At 41.1% G+C, this 25,544-nt stretch overlaps 1 protein-coding gene across 5 annotated transcripts in view; it reads right to left on the bottom strand.

Moving 5' to 3' along the window:
• The window catches only part of DCAF1 (DDB1 and CUL4 associated factor 1), a 53,196-nt gene that overhangs the window by 10,754 nt on the left and 16,898 nt on the right, over positions 1 to 25,544 (bottom strand). For 3 of the 5 annotated variants that reach the window (XM_030502030.1, XM_030502028.1, XM_030502029.1), the window contains exons 8-22: positions 25,347 to 25,448; positions 23,976 to 24,134; positions 21,321 to 21,500; positions 20,275 to 20,484; positions 18,883 to 19,052; positions 16,998 to 17,122; positions 14,675 to 15,935; positions 13,541 to 13,739; positions 12,748 to 12,830; positions 11,789 to 11,873; positions 10,134 to 10,367; positions 9,510 to 9,603; positions 8,931 to 9,035; positions 8,058 to 8,131; positions 6,766 to 6,870 (exon numbers count right to left, since the gene is read on the bottom strand). In XM_030502030.1, coding sequence (XP_030357890.1) covers positions 6,766 to 6,870; positions 8,058 to 8,131; positions 8,931 to 9,035; positions 9,510 to 9,603; positions 10,134 to 10,367; positions 11,789 to 11,873; positions 12,748 to 12,830; positions 13,541 to 13,739; positions 14,675 to 15,935; positions 16,998 to 17,122; positions 18,883 to 19,052; positions 20,275 to 20,484; positions 21,321 to 21,500; positions 23,976 to 24,134; positions 25,347 to 25,448 — 3,186 coding nt within the window. Of the gene's footprint in view, positions 1 to 1,986; positions 2,041 to 6,765; positions 6,871 to 8,057; positions 8,132 to 8,930; positions 9,036 to 9,509; positions 9,604 to 10,133; positions 10,368 to 11,788; positions 11,874 to 12,747; positions 12,831 to 13,540; positions 13,740 to 14,674; positions 15,936 to 16,997; positions 17,123 to 18,882; positions 19,053 to 20,274; positions 20,485 to 21,320; positions 21,501 to 23,975; positions 24,135 to 25,346; positions 25,449 to 25,544 lie in introns of those variants that run through there. The other 2 variants (XM_030502031.2, XR_003993836.1) reach the window with 2 other exon arrangements.

Below are 25,544 nucleotides of genomic sequence, written 5' to 3'. Positions count from 1 at the left end.
GGGTCAAGCATGTAAGGAATTTTATGTCCTAGATTACCTAGTCTCCACCCTTCCCCTCAGCCAGCAAACTCAAACTCATTTCGTATTATCATACCACTAAATTCATTCCTCTCCTGCACCCTATGGGGCCGTACCTACTTTTACCTTCTTGGCTACTTCAGTGTTAGAAGTTGTACTTCTTCATAGCCATTAATGAGGTCACAGAGCTAGAAACGTAGAAGCCTGGGAATGCGCAGAAGTTACTACATGTAACAAGCAAGGAATCTTACCATAGGCTTCTATGCAGATGTAGGTATGTGCAGATTTAATACAGGAAACAGCACACAGCATACAGTATGTCACAGAGGCAACACATGGAGTGAAGAAATAAAAAAAGCAGTTATTCTCTTAGTCTATGTAAGTAGGCTTAGCTTGTCTAACAATGGCTACTTACCTGTGCTGAATGAAAGAGCATCCATGACACAGATAAACAAAAACTTTAAAGTAACTGGGCCTCTGCGGGGTTGGCATGTTCAGTGGGGACTCTTTCGACCACTACTCTGGTTTTGCCTGTGAACTGCTTCCATTTTAGCACGACTGTATGTACCTGACAGCAATCAATCTAACTCCAGAGTCATTGTCCTCTTGGAGGCACATGCACAAGTCATTGTTTTGCAGTTGATACAGTCCTAAATACCGGGGATAAATGTGTTCTAATATGACTAGTGCATTCTCTGGGCTGTAGGGCTCAGAAATAACAACTTAAGGAGCCCAGAACTAGGTGCAATTTCTGAATTTGCTACTCGTCCTTCCTCTCACTGATCTCACACTCAGTCACAAAAATAAGCCCATTCCTTTAATTGCATAACAAAAAACAATAGTGTGTAAAGGAATTTCACAATTTGGCAGGTAAATGCACTCTCCTTCTATGGACAAGAATTTGTTCTTTACTTTCTCAAGCTTCTGACTGACATTTCTCATTACATCTGAGGCAGCTTTTATTTTCTTGGATCCCAGCTCCTCTGAGAATTCTAGAAAGATGTGTTAGGTGAGAGGAAGTCAACCTGTGATTTCTGTCACTGAACAGGTAGAATATGCTTTTATCTCTGCTGAAGCTCTTTTTCTCCATAACACTAGGTCTAGCCTTCTGAAAGCTCCAATTACTTTTTCCTTTCCAATAATTTCCACTGTTTGCACTGACAGCTAATGAAACTAGATTCTGAAACAGCAGAAGAGGCTGAAGCTGTCACAGTTACTTGCTACTATCTAAAAATGGGTTAAGAAGTACAGGTATAGGGAAAACTTTATTATTATTATTATTCTTTAAATATTTGATTTGGAGGATGCCTGTTCAAAAGATGTCTCTGTTATCTGAACAGGTCTTTGATGGAAACCACTCTTTACTTAGCCTCCCCAGCTGCAATTAAGTTCAGAGGCTGCAACGAAGTTCAAAGATCCCTATTAAGGTGTGCAATAAACACATGTATATTATTATCATTTGAGACATTTGTCTGAAAATACTTGTTGCCAGCTATCACCCTGTAAACCATCTTGTCTCTGGGAAGGTTTATAAATGAACTGTATCTTCAAATGTTACAGTAACAGTTCCTGAAAAACTAGGGGTCCCCAGGCAGCTTGTAGTGACAAAGCACCACCATGGTCTGATGGTTCTCAAATACATGTGCCAATATGGATTAAGGTTTGCGGGGGTTTTTCCCCCCCAGCAAATAAGTATCCACATGAAAACAAACCTGTATCAGACTAACAGCAACAAAAATACGGTGGAATTGCTGTTGCGGGCAAATAGGGGGAGAGTCCTAAAATACAAGTAAGAAACTGGGATCCCAAAGACCACATAGAAAGCTGAGGAAAAACATTCTTCGTCCTGGCTAAGCCATATGCTAGAATAGTAACTATCTTTTGAATCTTTATTGCCTTATCTCTAAAGCTTTGATTTCATATGACCTAGAATTTTCTAAACCAATGCAAAAAGACAAAACACCTACCATCACCATTTCGATAGCCCAGAAGCACTGCAGGATAATTAACAGTTCTTCAGTTCTGGCAAAAGAAGTAGAACACACTTTATAGGACAGGGACAACTAGGTGAAGCAATCTGCTGATGAAGCCATAAATCTCTCTGAACATGACAGTAACCGAAAATACTACTTGAGCCTCATGGATGCGACATCATCCACATATACCACAGAGAGAAAAATACGCCTTAAAGATCTAATATGGAAAGAAAAACTAAAATAAAAGAGGTAAAAATGCACAGACTGAAAATGCTGTTATCCACTCAGAAGATCATGTCGTCCAGACTTAAGGATCACAGTTTTGAGTCTACTCTGTGGTCTACTTGGTTTTAGCTTTTCTGATCGCTTAATATTTCTGAAGTCTCCTTTTCTAGCACATAGGAACTACCACGTGGCCCTTTCTAAGCCAAACCAGTACATTCACTTTCCTTTGCACCATTTCCTCTGAAATTCCTTGTTTGCCACACTGCAGAAAACAGTAGATTACTAAGTGAAACACAGGATACTAATCAGCCAAGAAAGGGAAATAAATAATATTTAAGCAAGTTAACAACCAAAAGATGGTCCAGCATCTGTATCAGTAGCTCAAATACTCATTTTTGCTAAGTCTAACTCTGAAGGAGTGTATTAAAACAGTGGCAAATATACAAGGAAGAGGAGGAGGATCTTGCTGCAGGACTAAAGAATATGAAACTCTGCCTATTTCCCCAGAAATATTTCCCCAGAGTTTCATATTCATATAGACTGAATATAGTTTTGCAAATACTTGTGAGACTGTTGGTCACTGATAGACCCATTTAGATACTCACCCAGCAGTGAATAATACATGAAACTTATGAAAGTTGAAGGGAAAAAGACTAATACTTTTGGAATAAAACATCCAACAAAAAAAAAGTACACAAACCTGCCCTTGCTAAGCACGTTGTATCTTCGCTTTCCCTCAATTACCATAGTAAGTACAGAGCACAGAGTATCAATATCTGTTTAGCATTTGTTCTGTTTACCCAGGCTTGACAACTCTGCATTACTGGCCATAACTAGGACAAGGCAGCTTTTCTTTCTTCCCAGAGCTCTTATACGGAGGGCTAGCACAACAGCCAAGGAAGAACCCAGCTACACTGGGGCTATTCTCAGGCATTTCAAACAAAACCATCAACATCTACTGCAGCAGTACCACACACAAGCCAGCTAAGTCAGCCTGATCATTTAATCTGAAGGTAATTTATGTAAAACAGTTCAGTTTGGTTTGAGAAAGGGGGAGTAATAGAGTTGATTTGTTTCTTTGCTTAAATGAGAGAAGGAATTGAAAGATATCTAAGGCCAAATTCCCCTGCAAGGTTCATTTTACAGGCTCTCAGTCTTTTGGTTTTCAAAAGCCTGTCACAGAGCTACCAGTTGACATTTGTCAAATCTGACATTATGAGGCATCAAAATTGAAAGTAGAAAGAATGTCAGGCAGATATTTTCCACAGTTCCTGTCTCAAGCATGATTTTAAAGCGATTTTATTCTGCATCACGTGACTTCCAAGCAAAGCTTGCCCATCAAACATGATTCAATTTAATTACTTACTACTTTTTGTACAGGCAAAAAACTATACTCAAGGACCCATGTAGATCATATACAAAAATATACATATACATAAAGTCAAGGTGTGAAGATGCAGGGGCCAAACAAATCAGTATCTGCTCTACAAATCTTGACCAAAGAGATACCAGATTAACGTTGATTCACGTGGATTTCCCCACACACCACGTTCATTAAAAAGATCAGAAAGCATCTTCTTTTAGCCAGAAGGCATTCTAGAATATATGGGAGAAATCCCAACAAGTTGGAAAGTTTATTTCCCATTTTTCAAAGCCTAAATCACAGAAACTAAGTAAGCAAGTACTAAACACATACATATGTGTGACCATACGTATACACAGAAAACTCCTGTTCATCAGGAAGCAAACTACTCTTGCTGGTCTTAACAGGCAAGTGTGCCAGAGAGATTCTGTCTTTATTCTGGAAAACCTCTACTCATTCTAGCTCAATGCTGGATGTCTCTATGGAGACAAAAGTTACATTTTGTAAGCCTGAGACTAGAACAAACCTGAAGGAACAGCAGTGAACAGCTACAGGACAGAAAGCCAGGGGTTTATGTTTTGCTAAACACATATAGACTGAACTGAATTGGGGCTTATAAATGCTGTTTATATTAAAGCCAAATATCTCTTACTAAAAGACACTTGATTGTAACCAACCCTAGAAGTTACTGTCTAGGAAACATCTATACACGCCAGAAATGAAGCCCATAAAATGCAGCAATTATGCAATATCAACTAGCCACTCTTAGCTTGCAAATCAATCCCAGAGCAGCTTTGTTTGAATATTCCATAAGCTTTACAGAAAAGCTTTTAGCATACTTCAATTCTGCCAGGGGCCACTTCCATTTGTAAGACAGGAAACATCCCCAGTCACATTTGATGGATGATAGATAGATACCTTATCTCTGCTTGGTACCTAGTGTTACAGCCTGGAACCCACAGCATTCAGACTGTGTCCTCTTATACAAACACAGACCTCCATTTAAGTCAACACGTACCAGCAATGTCACAAAACAGTGTCTTGATAGCTGCTAGTTAATCATTGTACAATGCAAAATCAATTTCTGCTTCAAACTGGGTTTTGAGATTTTATAAAGAAACGATGAAGAAGCTTACTAAAACATACTGAATGTGAACAAAACCATTTTTGGTTTTGGAAGCAGAGACAAAAGTAGAAACTACTGCCTAAGGTAAGGACTGTAAGAAAGTAGAAACACTTTAGAAGGAACAGTAATTTTCCCCCTGCTCATTGCTTCCCATGGAATTCTACTCTTCACCCATCCTCTAAGTTCCTAAACTGAATTCATCCAATCTAGGGATAGAAACAGCAACCAATGATTTTATAAGAATGGAAAGACTTCAACTGCAAATTTGTAGCACATTGAGAGGACAGGACAGCAAACTGTGTATCCAAACAGAACTGCTGCTTTATCTTCAGAATTACAGTGAAAGTGTAATAGTAAAGACTAGCTACAAAGAAAATTACTCTTTCCTGGGATCTGCCTCCAGTCTTCTGAACGACAGAGTAAGTTTTAACCCAGCAATAGCAAGATTCGGAGACAGAAGTGTACCAGAAATCCAGCTTTCCACACAGTCTCGAAAAGCCCAGCAAACTATTACCTTCTGGCATTCTTTGGGAGACGGTGAAGTCAGCTTTTCTCACAGGAGATACTAATATATGATTTTACTAGAATGCAGACACCAAAAAGCAGAGAATAATGCATTTAAAATCTTTAGGGAATTGAAGGATAAGGACTTTGCCTGTTCAAAAAAAAAAGCCCAAAAAAAACCCAAACAAAAAACCCCCCCAAAAATCCCAAAACTCCCAACAACAACAAAAAAAAAAAACTCAACAAAAAACCCCACCACAAACAAACCACAAAAAACCAAAAAACCAAACCAAAACCCAAAACCAAACCAAGAGAACCCCACACCTGACACCCTAAAAGCTACAAATGTGTCTTTAATTCTCACTGTACTGTAGTAAGTGTTCTGTGCTACTGTATATTCTACCAACTGCATCCTGAGGAGCACTTACAGTTCTTAGCTTTTTTTGTCAAGTTGCCAGAGATCAAATGGCTGATCTGAGAATGAAAACCAACACATCCCAGTGCGAGCCTACAGCTTTCTTGAAAGTTCATCAAACATTCTTCTGTGTAGAAGCAGTGTGCAGTTTCACTGCATCAGTCACGAGTTGTGTCTCATTCGGAAACTGGTGACAAGTTATGCCCAAATATGACACTTGGAATTGCAAAAAGGAAACACTCATACACCACCATCTCTACTGGGTGTCAAAATACTAAAAAAAACCCCAACCCAAGTAGAACAAACAGCAAAGTTTCTGACCAGCAGGTCAAACGAGGTGATTCTGCCCCTCTACTCTGCTCTCATGAGACCGCACTTGGAGCAGTGTGTGCAGTTCTGGTGTCCCCAACACAAGAAGGACATGGAACTGTTGGAGGAAGCCCAGAGGAGGGCCATGAGAATGATCAGGGACTGGAGCACCTCCCATCAAAGACAGGCTGAGAAAACTGGGGCTGTTCAGCCTGGAGAAGAGAAGCTGAGTAGAGACCTCAGAGCAGCTTCCAGTGTCTGAAGGGGGCCTACAAGAACGTCAAAGAGGAACTCTTCATCAGGGACTGTAGCAATAGGACAAGGGGTGATGGGTTCAAACTGAAACAGGAGAGATTTAGGTTAGATATAAGGAAGTTCTTTACTGTGAGAGTGGTGAGGCACTGGAACAGGCTGCCCAAGGCAGCTGTGGCTGCCCCATCCCTGGCAGTGTTCAAGGCCAGGTTGGACACAGGGGCTTGGAGCAACCTGGTCTAGTGGAAGGTGTCTCTGCCCGTGGCAGGGGGTTGGAAATAGATCAGCTTTAAGGTCTCTTCCAAACCATTCTATGATTCTGTGATCAAGACTGAAACACTTAGGGACACTAATAAATAAACTACAAACTATTAAATCTCTTTACAGTGCACAAAGTTCACACATGTTCTGCATAGACAGTCTTAGTTTAAACTGACAGTAAAGTCACCTACTTCACATTAGGTGAGATCAAATAAGGCATCTGTACTTTATGGGTAATAAAGAACACCTATGGCCTCTCACATGTAGATGGCTAACGGCTACTCTTGAACAAGTAGGTTAATGCTATACTTCTCACCTGATCATCTTCTTCATCCTCTTCATCTTCTGCTAAACGCTGCCTGCCCACTTCATACAGTCTGCAAACTGTATCCATGTTCATGGCATCCATGCTCCCTTGATTCTGAAGAGGAGATACCCACACAGGAATTAGCCCCAGGAATTAAGCTCAGCGCCCATATTCAATGCAATATCTGATCTCAGCCACAGAAACATTCCCCAAATCCTTCCCTCCCATTTAGTAGCAGCAGTACAATTAGCACTAAACCCAAGTCCTTTTGGTTTCAAGGACCAGCCCAGGAACAATGTAGATATCTACTTTCTGCTTCCATCATCCACAAGTCACGCACTTACTAGTAGACTTACAACATCTGCTGGATCCTTAACATGCTTTGGGTCCATTCTCACCTAACTGCACACTACTTCTCTTCAAATTTGCCTCCCTATCATATCATTGAACCATATGCCTTGAGAGAATACTAAAAGCTGTCATACGGCAAGAGTTCAAGAAGACAGCAGTCTGACCCCAGCAAGCACTGCTGCCACATACCCTGAAGTAACATTTCCAATGGCTCCTATAAAGGAAAATTTTCATTATCTTGGCCTCACTACCCTGAGAACTCCAACTTCAGGAGTTACAGCATGAAGCTTGCCCTCCTACAAATTCTTGACTTGCCTTTTTTTTAAGGATCAGTGGTTCAGAGTGTTAAGTAGACAGGATTTTAAATTAGTCACTAAATGTCCATACTCAGGGTCAAGAAACTGGGTACTGGCAACATACTACTGGACAAAGAACTGGATCCATTAGTTTTACTTCCCCCCTAACAAACCAGAAGTTTCACTCAGTAATTTTTGCTTCAAATCCTTAGCTTCTGGGATTTTGCTAGGAAGACAAGTGAAAAAGGAACAACAAGAGTGATTTACAGAAAAGCTCCATTTCTTTTCCTGGTTATTTGATACAGTGCAAGTTTTAATAGGAAATTACTGCTATAATAGGAAAAAAAAAATACATTTCTCTATGCTTATGAGAAGGAAAACCTCTGCACATTTTAAAGTGAGAAGTGTTTGAAGAAGAGAGGCAAATGTGTTTGGAAGTTTAAGGAATCACAGGCAGAAAAACAAGACTGCTGTGGGTGGACAAGAGAAAATTAACAGCATTTTTACCATCATCAAAACACTACCACTGGTTGGGACATGAATTTAACATTAGGAACTCCAGAATCATCACTTTTGAAGGTTTTAAGAAGAAACTAGAAGTACTGCACTCAAACTACAGCTACAGAGCCCAGAGTTTATTCTTAGCTCCTTTACCTCAATGACAGCCAGATAGCAGTCCTTGCTGTCTGTGCACAAGTCAAAGATATTCCGCTTTACATCGATGGTAGCTGGAAAACATCACAAAACAAACTCAGTAGTTAACTGCATATTACTTAATGTTTACTGAAATCAAAGATCTAACAATATATATCTAAAAGCAGACAATAAAACGGCGGGATAAGAAACAACAGCTGAAGTGAAATGAACATTTGTAACAAACTCAACCTATAATAAAGAATAGAAATGTTGGAGACTGTCATAAAAAATAGCCAGGTAAGTTCTTAACCCACCCTGCAAAGTGCCTCATCCCTTGATAATACATTTATTGGCTTCTCTAAGCACAGCAAACAACAGAGAATCTTCCAGGATAGGTGGCAACCAAGGGTCTGAGTTGTGAGCCGTGTCTCCTTTCACAGGAAACCCCACATTTGTTTATGTCCAGCAGCAATTAGCCTAGCTGCAGAAGCTTTGCAAGCTGGAGGCCAAACTGACAGCATTCTGAACTACCAACCTGGGGAAATGCTGCTGGGAAAAGGGGAGGGCAGGGAGGGGCTTCCTGAAAAGGGACCAAAGACATCTTGGCCAAATGACCTACTATCTCACATTATGCCCTACTTGGAAAGATGAAAAGAAAATAAAGCCAAAACTGCTGAATGGGAGCAAGTAAGACAGTCACACACTGAACAGGATATGATACTTGAACCTATTTCAGTGTCAAACCCAACTCCCACACTTCAGTCAGAGCAGGTCATAGCAGGATTTTTGTCACTCATGCAAAGGAGAGTAGGAAGTGAATGTTACTAAGCAGAACTTTCAATAAATCTTTAAACCTCCAGACCAAGCTATTTGCTCCTCTCTTACTCTTACCTATAGGTTTATAATCAGTTGCATTAAATGTCCTGAAAGAAGAGCCAAAGGGACTTCTCATTCTCTCCTCCAGAAGGTCATCTTCATCATCTGCCTGCAGCATAGCTGATACAAAGAAAGATTATCCCACAAATCCACCTTCCATTTGTCATGATCATTAATCAACTTAAGATCAAATCTGACTCTGACGTGAATTTTCTTTTTATTTAATAGCTTGGCAATACCCATTTAATGTATACTCTTCTAGAGCTGCCTTTATTAATACTGCAGATCACTGAAACTTAATACAGATGATAAAATTCTTCTCAAGCATCATCAGATCTGCCGTTATACACATTTTCTTTTTCAATAGGTTGATTTTTAATCTCACAAATGAGTTGTGATACTGCTGATGTTAGAGAAAACTGACTTTGTCAGCAACACACATAGCATAAATATCCTATAAAAAACAGTTCACACGTGCCAGTAAGGCCTGAAGTGAGACACACTCTCTGAAGCTTCCAATTTCACAGAAGCAGCACCTACTTATCTCAAACCAGAGGTGACCAAGGACAGTAATGTGAGACTGAGAAGTCCTACCTCCATACATAACTGTGCCAGTATAGTTGAAGACCACACGACACTGGTCCAGGGCAGGTACTGTGTGTAACAAATGAAAAGTTCGGAGGTCCCACTGAAAAAATACAGGCTAAGGAGCAACAAACAATCAAAAGTCTCTATTTCCTTTTCAATACAGCATCAAACAACTGATTGTGTTCAAGAAACACCATTGCCACCCTCCTGCAAATATGGCAGAAACAGAGCTAAATTCTAGCACCACAATCCCTTCCATGTGTTCAAACTGAAAAAGCTCTTATACTCAAAATGCCATTCCCAGTTATGAGAGGTTACTGCAGTAGCTCCAAGGTATGGGATGGGAAGAGAGTAGAGGTACCACAGAATACGTTAGTAAAGAAAATCTCTCTTGCTCTCATTCTGTGTTAAGTATTTCCTCTAGGCTGTATCAGAGGCAGAATCTAGATTTAAGTTAGCTAGCTCTCTGACAGTCCCTACTTACTTGATTCACAGACAAAAACTCTTGTTACCGTTCATAACCTGTAACACAGCAGACCATTAATACAACTTCTGCAAACAGCTACTTGTTTATCAACATAAATTCTTTATGTCCCAGCACATCAGTTACCAGAGTGGCCAAAAGGATACAATTTCTGTGTTGACTATGACCTCTAGCCCATTGGGATGGAAAACACCACTGATGGTCATGTTGAATTTGTCAAACTTGTGGATGGCTTGTGCTGATCTGACATCCCAGAGGACACCATCATTTAGGACAAGATCATCAGTGGGGTTAAAAGTGGCACAGTTCTTCTTGTAGTTGTTGGCAAGATCTGGGTTAAACAGAGTCAATAGCTTGTTGCCAGTCTGAATATCATAGATCTTTTAGATTAAAAAGAAAAAGAAAGATCAGTCACAATTTGTAATGTACCTGTGCCTAAGATCAGCCCACGTTTCCCCTTCTAGGTTGTTTCCAGAATCACCCCATTTCCCACTTTGCTTTTCCATCTCAAGTGGGAGCGTTCCAAAGATAAGCCTTCCCACCAGACCTTTACTTGTTTTTCACAGCTGGAACCTAGTCTCACAACATGTTTTGGCCAGTACTTAGCTTACTGCAGGTTCACTGACATATTTCAATACGATCAGGATTAGCTCCAGAGAAACTAACCCCATTATGAAAAGTGGGCTGTGAAGCTGCAGTCACAAGGTACCACTTAGCCAGAAACTGTTTGGAAATGGAACTGCCTTCAGAGCAGATGGTATTTACAAACACAAAACTCCAAAGTGAGGGGAAAAAAGCCAGAAGCTACTGAAAAGGAGTTAAACTTCCTGGCAACTTTCTGAGCTTTGCCCCAACAAACTGTTGGAAGATAAAAAGGGCTTTAACTAGTACAAAGGCTTTATGACTGTCTTCTCAGGTAAATTTGACCCGTACCATCCCTCAGAGCCTAGCCCATTCAAACTTGAGAGGAAAAAACTCCCTAGAATTGGAAAACAAATCTGTTTACCAAATCAACACAGTGTACAAACTGATCTGACTTCCAGATAAATCCAAGTTAAAAACTGGGCAGGAATGGAAAGTTTGCTTAAAACAAATCAGAGCAATATGTAAAATCATACATAATTTGAATAAGTTATGTTTCATGACAATTTCTTATGCAAATACTCTCAAAAGAGACAGTACCTACAATGAATGTAAATTAACACAGAGAAGAAGCAGAGGCATTCTGAAGCCTGTGTCTGTCACATTTGCAGGTATTCATATAAAACACTATATTCTCTGGAAATAATTAAAAAATTAAAATACCCGAATATTAATTAATAATTAAATAGTAAGTAAAAAATTTAAATACCCAAAGCAAGTGGCAAATTTGGGGGGCAAAAGGAGGACACTTTTAATAGGCCATTTCCCACAGCTGTTGGCTGAGCTACTCTTTACAGTGGAACTTTTATTATCATTATTACTGACAAATAAGGCAAAGGAGGCAACTTCAGGCACGGGGTGGGTGGGGGAAGCCCTGCATGATCTGTCTCAAAACAAAACAAAGCAGATGCCACAACTGCCCAGAATACTAACCACAGAGGCAAGACATTGCACACATTGTGCTACAGTTGGTTTGGAATGGTCAAGTTTATACCCTTAGACACAGGGAGAAGTTACTTGACTCTTTCTAAGCTTTCTTCTAAAGCCTCTTAGTTCATCAGTTGCACAGAACATCATAGGACCCAGATCTGTATAAATGTTCTCTGAAGAATTATATTCTTGTCCCAGCTTCACAACCATGACCTTTGCTGGTACTTACATGGGCAATGTCTCCTTTTGTGCCAATGACCCTATCCTGAGAGTGCTTGCTGAATTCCACATAGTGGTCATCAGGGAAGGAATGCCTGTAGACAGAGTCAGTAAAGAAGTAAAGGAACTGAAGATTCAAACTGCCTGTGTGAACCAAGCACTACCCCAACACCTCCAGCAGAGATTTCAACAACGTAGAAAACTAAGAAGGTAGAGAAAAGGCTTTTGCAGGAAAATATCTATTACAAACACAGCCTTTACAGCACAGCAGTGAAAACACAAGCATCAAATTCAGACTTGTCATCAACAGGATCTGCCATGAGCATAATACTATTTAGAGGACTGAGCAATGAACAGCACCATGAATGTTCAAACACACATGCAAGCCTGAGGCACATTAAACTTTTTATCTGAAGAATGCCCTCTAGCTGACCTAAAACAGGTCACACCAAAACTGTTGCTTACAACTAAGGTAAACTTTAGGTGAAGAGCCTTTCACACATTTTTTTTTTAATGGGAAGGAACAAACGTTAATACCGAAATCACATTTAAATAGCTTTATTCAGGGCTGAAACAGCTTGTATCCAGGTCTGAAAATTTCACCATGCCTATCACCATGCTAGGAAAACTCTGTAACTGGCTACAGAAATATTGTCAAGATAATTTACAAACATGAGAATAAAAATACAAATATATACGTTTTTGCCTTCAGAGACAACAGTGATTTCACCGATCTATCTTGAGTTAAACAGGACTTTAGGCAGTGAGAATTCAGCAAAGCTGCCTGTACCAAATGAAATAGGGAAGATACTAAACAGAGGAAAGGGAGAACATTTTATTTTTTCATAAGAGCCTTTGTGAAAGCTGTGCTGCACTGTTCTTCCAGAATTTGTTCTTAAGAGTTTCTGCCTATATTGAATGGTTCTTTTAACTGCAACATACCCCGCAGTTGGCTCAGAGTATACCTACTTCATATCAAAGACAGACTTCATTCCCCACAACGCAGACAGAGGTTGGCTCCACGTAGCAGATGTCAGCAATAAAGATCCATCCTGTATTTCCAGATGGGAGTGGAGGGGGAGGAAGGGAAAAGAACACCGAGGAAAAGAGAGGTTATCATTTTGCCTGTACACTTTAACTTACACTTACAAGATGAACTTTAGAACTGTAGCAGATTTTGTGCTTATTAAACTATTCCTATGAGGATAAAGGCTAGGTATCTAATACTATGTATAATAGAAAGAGCCCTTGGCAGACAAAGGAAAATGTTACAGACAACAATGGGAACCATCTACGATTTTAAAAGATAAAATCAGGATAACCCATGCCTGTATTTTGCTGCCCTGTGAGTGGAGTTCATTCTACTTGTAATTCCTTTTATTTCTTCCTAGAATCATCCCCCAAAAGATTTATTTCTCCAACAAAGGGAGGTTATATAAACTCCGATCTTATCTCACATTTATTGTAAATACATAGTCAGTTTAAGCATTTCTCCACTTCCAGTCATATATATTTATTACTTATGAAGGCACACAGCCACTATGCATCTTCTTTATTATCACGGGAAACAAAACAAATATTAATTGTAGAACTTACAGACAGGGAGTATGTGAGTATGTAACTATTACAAGTACTTTAATGGCGGGCACTGCAGCCCACCCAGCAGTGCATTTTAGATTTACACATCCAGATGGGCTCACAACACACCAGGGTTTAGGCTGTGAGAACTTCTAAAACTCAGAATAGGTCTTTGATTACTCACCCTGGATGGCTCAAGGTGCGTGATGGCAGAGTTATGGCAGTTGTAACTGGCCTCTTCCTGCCCACCGAACACGTTATAGAGTTTCAACTGCCCCGTGCAAGTACCCAGCATTAAGAATCGTTCCCTTGCAGAAAATGCGCAACAGGTAAAGCCACTCTCATCCTCATTTGCTTCCCTGAACACAGAAATCGGCCGGAACCTGGAGAAGGTAGAAATACAAGGGTCAGCCAAAAGAGAGAAGAAAAGCAAAACTAAATGCTGTGTGATGATATTAAATCCAGCCCCTAAATGTCATGTAGGTACAAGTTACAGTTTTCCTCTAGGACAAGCTTAGTGTCAGTTGTAAGACTAGTGCTCAAGTGAGTATGTTACAACCAGGCTTGCATCATTTCAGGGTTTGTTTTGCACTGTTAAGTACTTCTGTTAAAGCACATCATTAAGTTGAAGCATTTGGAGTCCGTTTTCAAATTTGGATTGATGGAAAACCTGTAACACTGTCACCTGGATAAGTACAGCCAGCCAGCAAAGTATTTTCTAACAGTTCTGAAACACTCAACACAAAAAGGCACAGCACATCAGCCAAATAACCTCCCATCATCATAATTTCCCAAGGTCATACTGGTTTCACTGTGAAGATGCTTTCATCTATGTGTCATCTTTACTTTTATAAACTTTACATCATCTTCTAATATAACCTCAGGAAAGAAAGGCCACAGAAAAAGGTTAGCAACTGTGATGCTGCGGATTCAGCTGCAAGAGCAAAACATGGACTCTGCTGTCCTGCATCTGTCAGCCAACCAACCTCAAGGCTATGCTACACTCTCGTGTAAAACTGGTGTTACATACTTACCTTCCAAACAAAAACAAAAAGCTTTAAGCTTCATTAGTCAATGTTGCTACTGAATTAACATGATACTGAAAATCAAGTGTGCTTTATGCACTAAAGGTCAGTACAAGAGAAACAGAACAACTTCTACAAAAGCTTTTCAAGGCTCTCCCACTTGTCACTGTTGAATTGAAACACTTTTCTCTCCAAGGATACTCCTCTGTCGGGCTGCACAGCCTGAATCCAGGTAAGGCTTTTTGTCACAGTATACATCCTGAGAGGGATCAAGAAACATTTTTCTTCCTTACCTGCTAAATATAAGGTGTCTATCAAAGCAGCCACCATCCACCCCTCCGTACTTCGGAAAGGCTGCCCTGCGGGTCAGCCGTGAGGTAAAGTTAGTTGGCGCTTGGCGCCTCTGTTTTGGCTCAGGACACTGGTGGGGAGTAAAGAGAGAGAAAGGGGGACAGGTGGCAACAGGGTTCTTGCAGCGGGCGTGCTGCTCCCTAAGGTACTCTGTGATTATACTGTCCAGGGTGGGTGGGGAAGGAAGGTGTCTGTCCAACTGCTTTTTGATAGCTGGGCTCTGGCTATAGGCGCCATGGTCCGATTTTTGTCGCAACACTCTGATTTTTCTGCCGTTGCAGGGAGATGGCCTCTCCCTGACAAAACTAATCCTGCCAATCAGAGGAGAGTTGCTGGCATAAGAAGGGCCTGGAAGAGCAAGTGGACCTTGGGATGCAGACGGCCTTGCCTGAGCGTGGACAGAGGTGGCAGTGGAACCTACAGACGTGTGGCTACTCAAACGGGCTGAGATGCCATTAGCTATACGAGGAGTGCGAGGCAGGGTCACAGGAGAGGCAGCAGCCGCAACAGGGGTGAAGGCAGATGAATGAGATGCTGCAGTCATAGGTAGATCAGCCTCTTTAGTAAGGATAGATGCAGTTTCTCCTAGGCCCTTGGAGATGAGATGGTTCCGAATCAGGAGCAGCAGCTCCTTCTCCGGAAACGTGATCCTTGACTGGGCCACCACATCTGCTTTCTGCAACCGAGCCAGAGACACATCTGTGCCAATCAGCAACGGCTTCCCCGAGACACGCTCTATCAGCTCCGCAGCGTATTTGCAGAACTTGACGTGCTCACTGCGCTTGTCCTGGAGCACCGGCTCTTTCATCAGCTGCTGAATCTGACAGCTGCTGAAGAGGGGCAGTTTGCTGATGATCTGCCGGACAGTGCTGCTACGCGAGAGCCCCACCAAGGCCTTGCAGGCTAACGCTCGGATCTGATCTGCATCTGTGATCGGCATCTTTATAGACAGCAATGACAGCAGCACTTTGATGCCATTGTTGGACTGTACCACATTCCACATCTTGGCTAACGTGTGCTCACTGCTCTTGGGGGCCTGAGGAAGCTTTCGCCGAGGAGTTCCAGAGATGAATTTGCCAATACTGGAGATCCGATTATCTGGGCCGCACACACAGTTGATGATGATCTGAAGGGCTGATTTCTGAATCTCAGCATCATGGATGAAAAATTCACCCTCAGCAACTCCAAGGATGATACTAATACCTAGTGAGGGAAATAAATAGTTTCTTTAGTATTCTTAATGTATCTTACACAGTTCATCAGAAAAGTAAGGGAGTCTTCAACAAATTTGTGGAAAAGAAGTAATTCTGTTTTCATTCTAGGAATTCCTGACATTCTGCTAACAAGTGTAAGACATATTCTACCTCTCTGGCAAAACGTTTTGCTACATTGATTCTCCTCCACTTCATCATCAGTAAGTGGTCAAACAATCTTTCAGAGAAGGTGATCAGGCACGGCGCAGGAACTCAAAGCCTGGGATACCCGGCACAGAGAAAGATGCACAGGCACTTACTGATTCTTACTGCAGAAGGCAACTCTCTTGTATAAACACTAATGAAGTGGAAACAGAAAGGAAAGAAGGGGACCCTGTGATAAAGGGGGAAAAAAAACCCAACACCCATATCACAGCTTCCAAAAGGAGTCAGGCCTGACAAGGTTCCTGTTCGTTTCAAGTCATTTCAGATCAAAACCCTCACTCAAGAAAGAACTGGTGTTTCATCTAGAAAAAGGATTTGTGCAAAATAAATTGTCTTTTGCCTATATCTATACTCTGCCTTTTTCTATTCTTAAAAAATTGAGCCAAGCCCCAGTTAACGCATAAGCCCTAGGTTTGATCCAAGCACATCTCATTCATTCGCATACTGAACCTGCAAATAGCCGTTAAAGCATAACTTAAACAACCATAAGTGTTCCTCTCCCGTCCGTATTCTCAGATGCCATATCCCCAACAGAACTAAATTTCTGGGATGTTCAGGAACCTAATACTCCCATTACAAAAGCAGATTTTCCTCCATCTGTATTTAATGAGCTCTTGAAAACAACTGCAACTCAAAGACCATGCCTTCAAATTTGTAATCCAACCACAGTGCTAATCATGGCACAATTCTAACCACAATCTACTCTCCCATTTATTTGCATCCTTGACAATAACTCTAAATACATGAATTATTTTAACCCTTGCCTCACTGCAGGTGAGAAACAGCCAGCTAAAAAAACATGTAGCAGAAGACAATTGATAAGTCATCAGGACCATATTCAGCTTACCCACAGTGGAAACAGTAGATCCAGCTTCATCTAACACATCCACAGGTTCTGCCAGCTGCAACTGGATTTTAGGAACCACAGTCAGGATGGCTAGTACATCCAAAGCATATCGTACTGTGTCGTTCCTGGAAGACAACAACAAAAAGATTTCTTAGAGGTATACATAGAAAGTTGTTTCAATACATAACATAGTAGTCAAGCTATTCTACTCCAACAAATAGGAGTAAATCAGTCCCATCTGATGTATTTAATGGTGCCTTTTGAGTTTAGCATGTTTCACTTTTAAAGGGCTGGTCTCCACAGAAGGCAGTGTTCACATGCACACCATTGCCTGCAATCTGTCAACATTTATCCCACACTGACCACAGGCTCCTAAAAGCTCTGTAAATTTCTATTTATATAAGTAGGAATGTTAGGACCTACCCACAAAAGTATTCTAAATTAAGCTTCTAAATCTAACCTAACTCTACATCATAGTTGGGAAACACTTATCTAAAATATAGTCACAGTCAACTAGGAAGGAAGCTTTTCTGAAGGAAAGCTGTTTAGCAGTAGAACAGGCAACTGTGATAGGAAAAAGGCATCAATACAGGCACCAGTTTAAGACAGACACAGGTATGTGGAAGATGAAAAGAGCTGTTAAGCAAAAGGCAGGAGAGCAGAACAATGCAAGAAAAGGGGGGAAGGTTTGTAAACCTGTATGGGAAGGTAGGAGTTAACCCAAACAGCAATTAGGAAACAGCTGCAGAGAATAAGAAACAGGAGAACAGAAACTACCCAGGAGAGTGCAACCTGAGAGAAGGGAGACAGGGGACTGCAGAAACAAAACAGATTTCAAGGCTTTCAAGTTGAATTAGGCAAGGAACTCCTGCAGGCAGCAGAAGTAAGGCGGGGGGAGTCCTGGTGACAAGAATACTGCTGATGACAATTAGTTACAGCAAACAGTGACTCACCAGAACATAATCTCTAGAGACACCTCAGTTCACTCTGGGGAGCAGATGGTCATGAGGATAAATAGAGACTGGAAATTTGCACCCATCCTCCTTTTGAACTGAGGACAGGATCCTAATGGTATTCTATTACAGCCTGGTGGCAGTTCCCATTGTTTTGTAAGGATGCTGCAGATTTTTTTGGGTAGGGAGGTGGGGGGAAAGGTAACAGAATATTGTGGTGCTCCCACAGCTTGTCTGCAGCCAAGACCAGGGAGAAACTTAAAAAAGTGGGACATCATAAGGTGAGCCCCCCTACCACCATGCTGAGTTTAACAGCTGGTTGTGTATCTCCTAGGACATGAACCTGAGCAATGCACAGTAACAATCTTCAGCCTTTTTCCTATCTCAAATACTGGCTTGTTGCATATTCACACAACTTTTTTATACAGTTGTATCTGCTCAGTAAACTTCAAATACCAACAAATCAAAGTGATACACCGCATCCTCTCAAGTCAGCTAATTTACTACATTCAAACAGACATTCCACCTCTTTCCAGGATTAAGAGGTCTTGATTTCATCCTCTACGTTGAAGGTTTTCTAGTGTCTCTCTAACAAAAAGATAAACAAATTATGCGACAGAAAGCGGCACAGAACTGTGGTTAAGCTCTACTATGATGCTGATTTAACAGAAATCAAAGGCCTGAGGCATCCTGGCTCTTCAGAAATCTCAGAAATCTCAGAAATCCCTCTCTACCTCAAAATTTGAGTCCTGCTTTCCACAGTGTTAACTTTCAAAAGCACTGTGTAGCTACAGCACAGGCCCTAACAGCACTAACCACTATGTGCTTGTTTTAAATGCTATCAGAAAGGTAGAAAACCCTCAAAATGCAATGTCCTGCCGAAGAATTGCAACTTACTGCACTAAAATGCAGTACCACAGCAAACAGCTCACCTTGCATAGTATGTCTTCCAGTTGCACGCTATTGAAATGAGCTGAAGCATGAGCTGGACACAAGACAACTTGAGGAAAACCTCTGCTGGCTCCCAGTAGAGCTGTGCTGGACCATACTCAATCAGGAACTCCATCATCTCTACAATCTGCTCATGAGTATATGAACAGGCCTGTGCGGAAATAAGTTGGAAGCATTAGAAGAGATCACAAGGGTTACAAACCTGCACCACAATATTCTGTTACCAGGTCCCCCACTGCTGGGATTTAACCAAAAATGGCATTCACAAAGAGCAGACCAGCACTGTCTCTTGCAGATTAAGTATTTACTGTCTGTTTTATTCCCCAATTAGAAAAGAGTACAGCAACTGTCACTATAATATACAATAATAAGCTTAAGAATAATATCCTTTAAGTTTCTTTGTAGTCCTACAAGGCTTAGGACAATTTAAGAAGTTAGATTAAACTAAAGTTCTACTTAGTAGCTTTTAAGCTATTAATGTAGTAGTTACTAGACTAGCATTCAAAATAAATTTCTGCTAAAGCCTTAAAAAGGCTGCAAAAAACATCAATTAGTTTCTAAGTTCTGACTACAAAACATACTAAAGAAAAAAAAGGAAATTCCTAACAAGCATTCCTTTCAATAATTCTTGTTTAAATTATGTAAAAGGGCAACAGCTTATATACATTTCTTTAGTTACCAAAAATAACTCATTTTTTCAGAAGCAAAAAACCCCTTGTGTTTTCTTACTTCAGCTCTTCTAAAAAACAATCATAAATTAAACCAAAAACCACAGGTAAACGTGCTCCCTTCAAAACAAGCAGCCATAACATTCAGCTTTAAGAAACAAGGAGGAAAAATTAAAAAAAAAATAAAATAATAAAAAAAAAAAAATCACTTTGCAGGGAGAAAGCAGGAAAAAACCCCACAGGACAAGAATCTTCCAGATCATTCCTAAAAACAATGGTGTACAAAAGACATTTCAGTTGCCATTATTGAATCAAACTTATTTCCAAGTCTTTCAACATTATGCACTTTTCTGTACATACAGATTTTATCCTTTCAGAGATTAGGAGATAGAAAACCCCACAAGTATCAAAAATAAACCTGCCCTTAAATTTAAGTTTTTGAGAGATGGAAATGGAACTACAGCAGATGAGCAGGAACCTTAATCAAACGTAGTTCAGATGAACCTCAAAGGCTCTTCTGTACTTTCCTATTGCAGTGTCATTCCACAAGGCAGGAAAAAAGTACAAATAAAAGACCCCTATCTCTGTAAGCTGCACACTGCCTAGTTATTCCACTGGCTTCCAACGACATCCACGTATTCCTGCAGCTTGGATTCACTTGAAAAATGCAACCACCATGTTAACAGTTTGCAACATGCTGCTCACCTTGTAGGGGGGCTGCGGATGGACCAGAATGCCACCCTCAGTGCGCTGGAGCGACTGCTTCACCTGCTCAAGTTTGATAGCAAGGTGAGCCTCAAAGTATCGACGTAAGGCCATGCAGGTGTGCTTCCCAGTCTGGCGACTGGCAAAGATCTCATCATCACTCAAGAGGGCTCCTTGGTCTTCCAGGTTTAAGATCTCAAGCGTGCTTATCTTCAGGAACAGGTTGGATGGGGGAAAAAAAAGAAAGTTTCATCAGCTTACTCTTCAGGGGAAAAAAAAGCACCTACAATTCTCAGCTGCACTTGCACTAACCCCAAACAACTTACCTTGCACACAAGACATACAAGCTCTCTCTGAGAGCTGACAGAAGTTGTCTGAACAGAAAAGGCTATCTGCATATAGTAAGGCTAAAAGGAACCATTTCCCCCTATCTATGAAGAAAGAAATCCAGAAGTTACATCAATGTAGGTCTGGAGGCAGTGTTGTGCCTGATACTATTAGGCATTAAATCACACAACACAAAGTGTGCTCACACTCTGCAGTGACATTCCCAAGTTAGATACAACCTAAGCTAGGACTGCACATTTTTTGTACATAGACAGTATAATTTGTGCTCATAAGGTACTGTGGTTACCAACACACAAACACAGTTGTACACTCTCCTGGGACAAGGCTGGATTTATCTGCATCCAAAAGGGTGCATGACAATAACGCGTGTGTGTGTGGAATGGTGAGAAACTTCTGAACTAACATTAAGCCACCACTGTTTGGATAAGTTCTGCTTAACCCAGTTGTACCAAAAAGCTCTTCTAAGGGTAGCAAATCTCTGGACAATAATCATATAATATGAAGAAAAAAAATAAAGAAAAAGGGGTCCATGTGTATGTTGCTTAGAAAACTCACCCCACTTTTCCATATCTTGCGAAGTAAGGAGGGAAAAAAACAAGCAAAACCAAGCGAAAGAACAGAACTCTCCACAGCTGCCCTCTAAAGGGTGCAAAACCTGACATGAAATCCTGTTCACCACACAAAACTACAAGCCTTACCAGGTTAACCAGACGCCGAAGGCCATCATGCCTGTCAAAGAGCTCCAGGACAGCACGGAAGGAGAAGCAAATGGAGAAGAACATGGTAGCATGGCAGCAGCCCGAGGCATGGGAGCACTCCATTAGCCACAAGGTGTAGTTTACTACATCTGAAAGCACATTATGGGGATGCATGCACACCTAGAAAACAAAGCAACATTCTTGAGAAGGACTTCAGATTGCTGAAGAAAAATTGTTCAAGGAGAATGAGGGTTCTTTGAGGGACAAACAGACAGAGGACAAATATCAGTTACTTCCAGCTTGATCTGCGACATCTGAGACATGAAATAAAAAGTCCCATTTCCAGAACAGTAAAAGAGAGACCCTGTGAGACTAATGAAGGCTATGATGTGGCAATGTAGGACTAGCAATTGGTCCATTCCCTGACCATTACAGTCTTAGTGCAGTATAACTCCAGAGAGCCCCTTTCCATGCCACTTCAAGCTACCCAAAGAATGCTTCGCAAGAGGCAGAGAAGAAGTTTCCACTGAAGAAACAAAAATTCTTCTCACTGTAACAGTATCATACACAGATCTAGCAAACTGTGGTTGCATGGAAGCCTAGGGGAATTGCAAGTATCATCAAATGCAAACCTAAAGCTTGACTTTCTGTGGCAATAGATAACTGAGCCAGTCTTTTCCTTTTCTCAGATGATGCCCCTGAGACATGCAGACCGTGTGTTGGAACTGCACTTTTGCATATGTTTGTTAGCTTCTAACAATGAGGAACTTGGAACCCTCTGCCAAGGTCAGCGCCAAGAAGAACAGCACAGAGAGCTGAAGTGCTGGCACCAGCTGCCAAATGTCAAGTGAGCAGATTTTTTTGTCTCTTCTCTGCTGGTGTTGGACATACTCAGAGAATACATTGCTACCAGGTCCAGCCTTGCTTTCACTTCAAGACCGGAGGCTTGGCATAAACTACAAGACAAAGGATTGCCCCTTGAAACTGGCTTCTTCTGAAATCCAGAGACAGAAGCCTGCTCTACCTCGTATCTGTATTAGGGATAACATCTGGCAGATGAGACAATGTCACTACAAAACAGCTGCATGGTTTTATGACATGGCCTGAAGAGAAGGAATCCTCACTCAGCACCCTGCCTCAACTTTTGGTTTTCCTTTTGAACAACAATGCAGGCAGTAAGTGGAATTGGGAGGAAAAAAAGAAGGAGAAAAGGGAGCATACAGTGTTTTCTCATGATAAAGCTCACAGAAACACCAAAGCAGGTTATATGCCACCAGGATCCATCCTTCTGACATAGTGGGCAAAAAAAGTGGAGGGAACATTATTCCAATTTCACCTTTCTTGCCCTCCTAAGTGAGATTTAATACAGGACACAGACAGCCCTGATCAACCACAATTACCAAAAGGTTTTTGAACATGCTCATACAAATGCCAGAAGAATCCATACAGATTGAGCCTTAAACAACCACTACTAGTCTAGCTAGTACATGCTTAAGAGTGTTAAGCCTCTTAAAATCACAACACACACTCAGACATCACCAAAAACTAGGAAGGTATAAGCAGAAATGTACAGTTACTAGTTTAACTGCTTCAATTTTCAGCTAAAAAAACACCAAAACCATGAAAAAACAAATAAAAAACCCCAACCGCCTAGACAATGCCAGGGACAGGCCAGGAATCCAAAGCTATCACTCAACGCAGAGCAGAGCTGCAAGGCTTAAGGCTACAACTTTGCAGTTGCTTTGAATGTTAGAGCACGATGTTCCCATATGCCAGTACTAATGCTCTCAAGCTGAAAGTTCACCTCTTTTTTCTTGGCATGGAAGCAATTTCAGAATAAACTGGATCAGTTCATAGCTCTGGCTCAGCACGTAAGTGCTGCTGCCAGTACAAAAAAATAAAGAAATAGAATCAATGTTTAAAGTACCTGGGAAACTGAAGCTTAAGGGTGGACTGCCAATATCAGCCTGTCTAAAGGGATCTTGCTGGAGGAACACAACTGAACTGAGAGAAGGATTTCTTTTAAGACTTTTTTTTCTATGTTAAAATATGAAGTGAGGAACTTCACCTTCATTATCAGCTGGTTTGACATTCATAAGCTCAGGTCACAGAGAACCCTCAGTGTCATTTAGTTTGATTTTCTGAACAATTCAGACCAGACGTGCACTGGTGTTCTGCTGTGCTCTAGCACCACCGCAGAGGTTGTGCTGCTGCCTGGAATCTGGCTGAGGTATGTGTAACGCTGAAGCTATCCACACTGGGACTGCGCATGGGAAAAAAAACAATCTTGGGTATCCATTGGAACAGCCAGGAAAGGAAAGGCAAATGAGAATGGGGGAGGCTTTTTGGTTTTGGTGGGGTTTTTTTTGAAGAGAATGAAAGAATAATAGGATGAAAAGGGCGATGAAAGTATTGAGACAATGCTGACAAGACAGAGATCTTCAGTTAACTCCCTAGGCACTGAAATCCAAACTCTTGAAACAAAACACTCCAATATACCGTTATTTATATACTACCTACTACCTGCACATACCAAAGTCTTCTATATAAATTTATTTTTTAGCTTAGGAGTTGTTTGTTCACTGTTTGAACACAGGCAGAAACACGGAGAAATGACAGGAACCGCTGCTGTTACAGTAAGCACATGCCTCTTACCCTCTCCATGGCATCTTGATTGTAAGACAAATAATACAAGCACATGGAGACCCCTGTTGCTGCCATGGAAGGACGAGGAATCTCCAGCAACTTTTGCACTCCTCCATGAGCAACAAACTCCGTTGCAAACTTGTTGTGCAGCAGCAGTGATGCCAAATGCTAAGGAAGGATAAAAGCAGATTAGACTGGGATCCTTCAAACTGTCATCAATTCCATCCCCCATCCCACAGAAAAACAGATGGCAGAAGAAACACACGCTCTGTGCTTTGTCTACCTTATTGCCTCCTCCCATTACATCTAACTGCAGAATGGAGTATTTATCCCAACGACAAAAGCAAAAAAGGCACCATGACTTTGTATTGCACATCTTGCAAAACAAAAAAAATCCAAGAACAGAGCAACTTAGAAACTATCCAATTGGCCACCTTAAGTCTTCCTATTCTTTTCATACTCACCCACCATTACCACCAAGAAATATTGAAATTTGCATTCATAGTTTGTAAATGCCACACTGCTGGCAAGAACAATATTATAAAATAAAGTTTAAAGGCTATTGTTAAAGCCAAAGTCTGCAGCTGCACTGAAGTTTACTACACACTCCTTTTCTGTATTACCAACACCTTCAGAAGAAACAGTAAGAGCCACTGTAAATCCCACCCACTCCCAGCTGAGATGACCTACAACTTTGGTAGGAACGCTGCTCCTTGGAAATAAATTCTCAGACAAATGACAGTGAAATGGAGAAAAAGATGATGCTTGGAGGATCAGAGGCAGAGAACTTACCATGACAGAGGGAAAGAACACACAGAAAAACATTATTTGGGCTGCTGCACTGCAGGTTTCGCTTGAATAAGGTGATTTTTGTGGTTTTGTACCTTGGGGAGGTAACCTTAAAGACTAATCACACAAAACTATTGTATTTCAAACATTAAGCTCAGAGATGTCATGCTGGGGCTTCTGGGAGTAAGACGCTTATGCTTCTTACCCCTCGCAAATGTCCCGTGAGAAGACAGGCAGTGGAACAACTCAGGAATGCCATGTAAGGGCAGCAGGGACACAAGCATTTGACCAAAAAAAGAATTTATATCCTCTCCATTTAGGCAGATGGCAGGAGAAATTAATGGTACTTCCTGCACAAGTAAGATCTTTTTATTCCTTCCCCTTCCTTTCTTTATTTTAAATACTTGAGAGCTATTAAAACAAAACCACAATGCATTCAAGCTGAGTGAAAGCCAATTCCAATCCCAGGGAATGCACACAGGCCTAAAGAAGGTGAGCATTTGCCTTTGCCGCAAGCAGTAGACATATATTCAATCCTTTTACGATGTTTATGGTCCATTTTAGACCACAGGCATTACGAAAGTAATTTACCTTGAGGGCTTCAAAAGTGAGCAGCACATCGTTGGTTTGCTTCAGGTCGATGTAGTACATCATCAGGTCCCTTGATCCCAGTTGCATAAAGATGGGTAGCAGCTGAGAAAATTAAAAATGGGAGACTAGCTGAATGTTTCATGGGAAATACAAGATCTCTTTTGGTTTTTACTCTCTCAAACCCCCAATTTTCCCCTA

Source organism: Strigops habroptila, chromosome 11 (assembly GCF_004027225.2).
Source record: "Strigops habroptila isolate Jane chromosome 11, bStrHab1.2.pri, whole genome shotgun sequence".
NCBI lineage: Eukaryota > Metazoa > Chordata > Aves > Psittaciformes > Psittacidae > Strigops > Strigops habroptila.
Note: the sequence above shows the minus strand (reverse complement) of the source record. Positions and strands in the feature narration are given on the sequence as shown.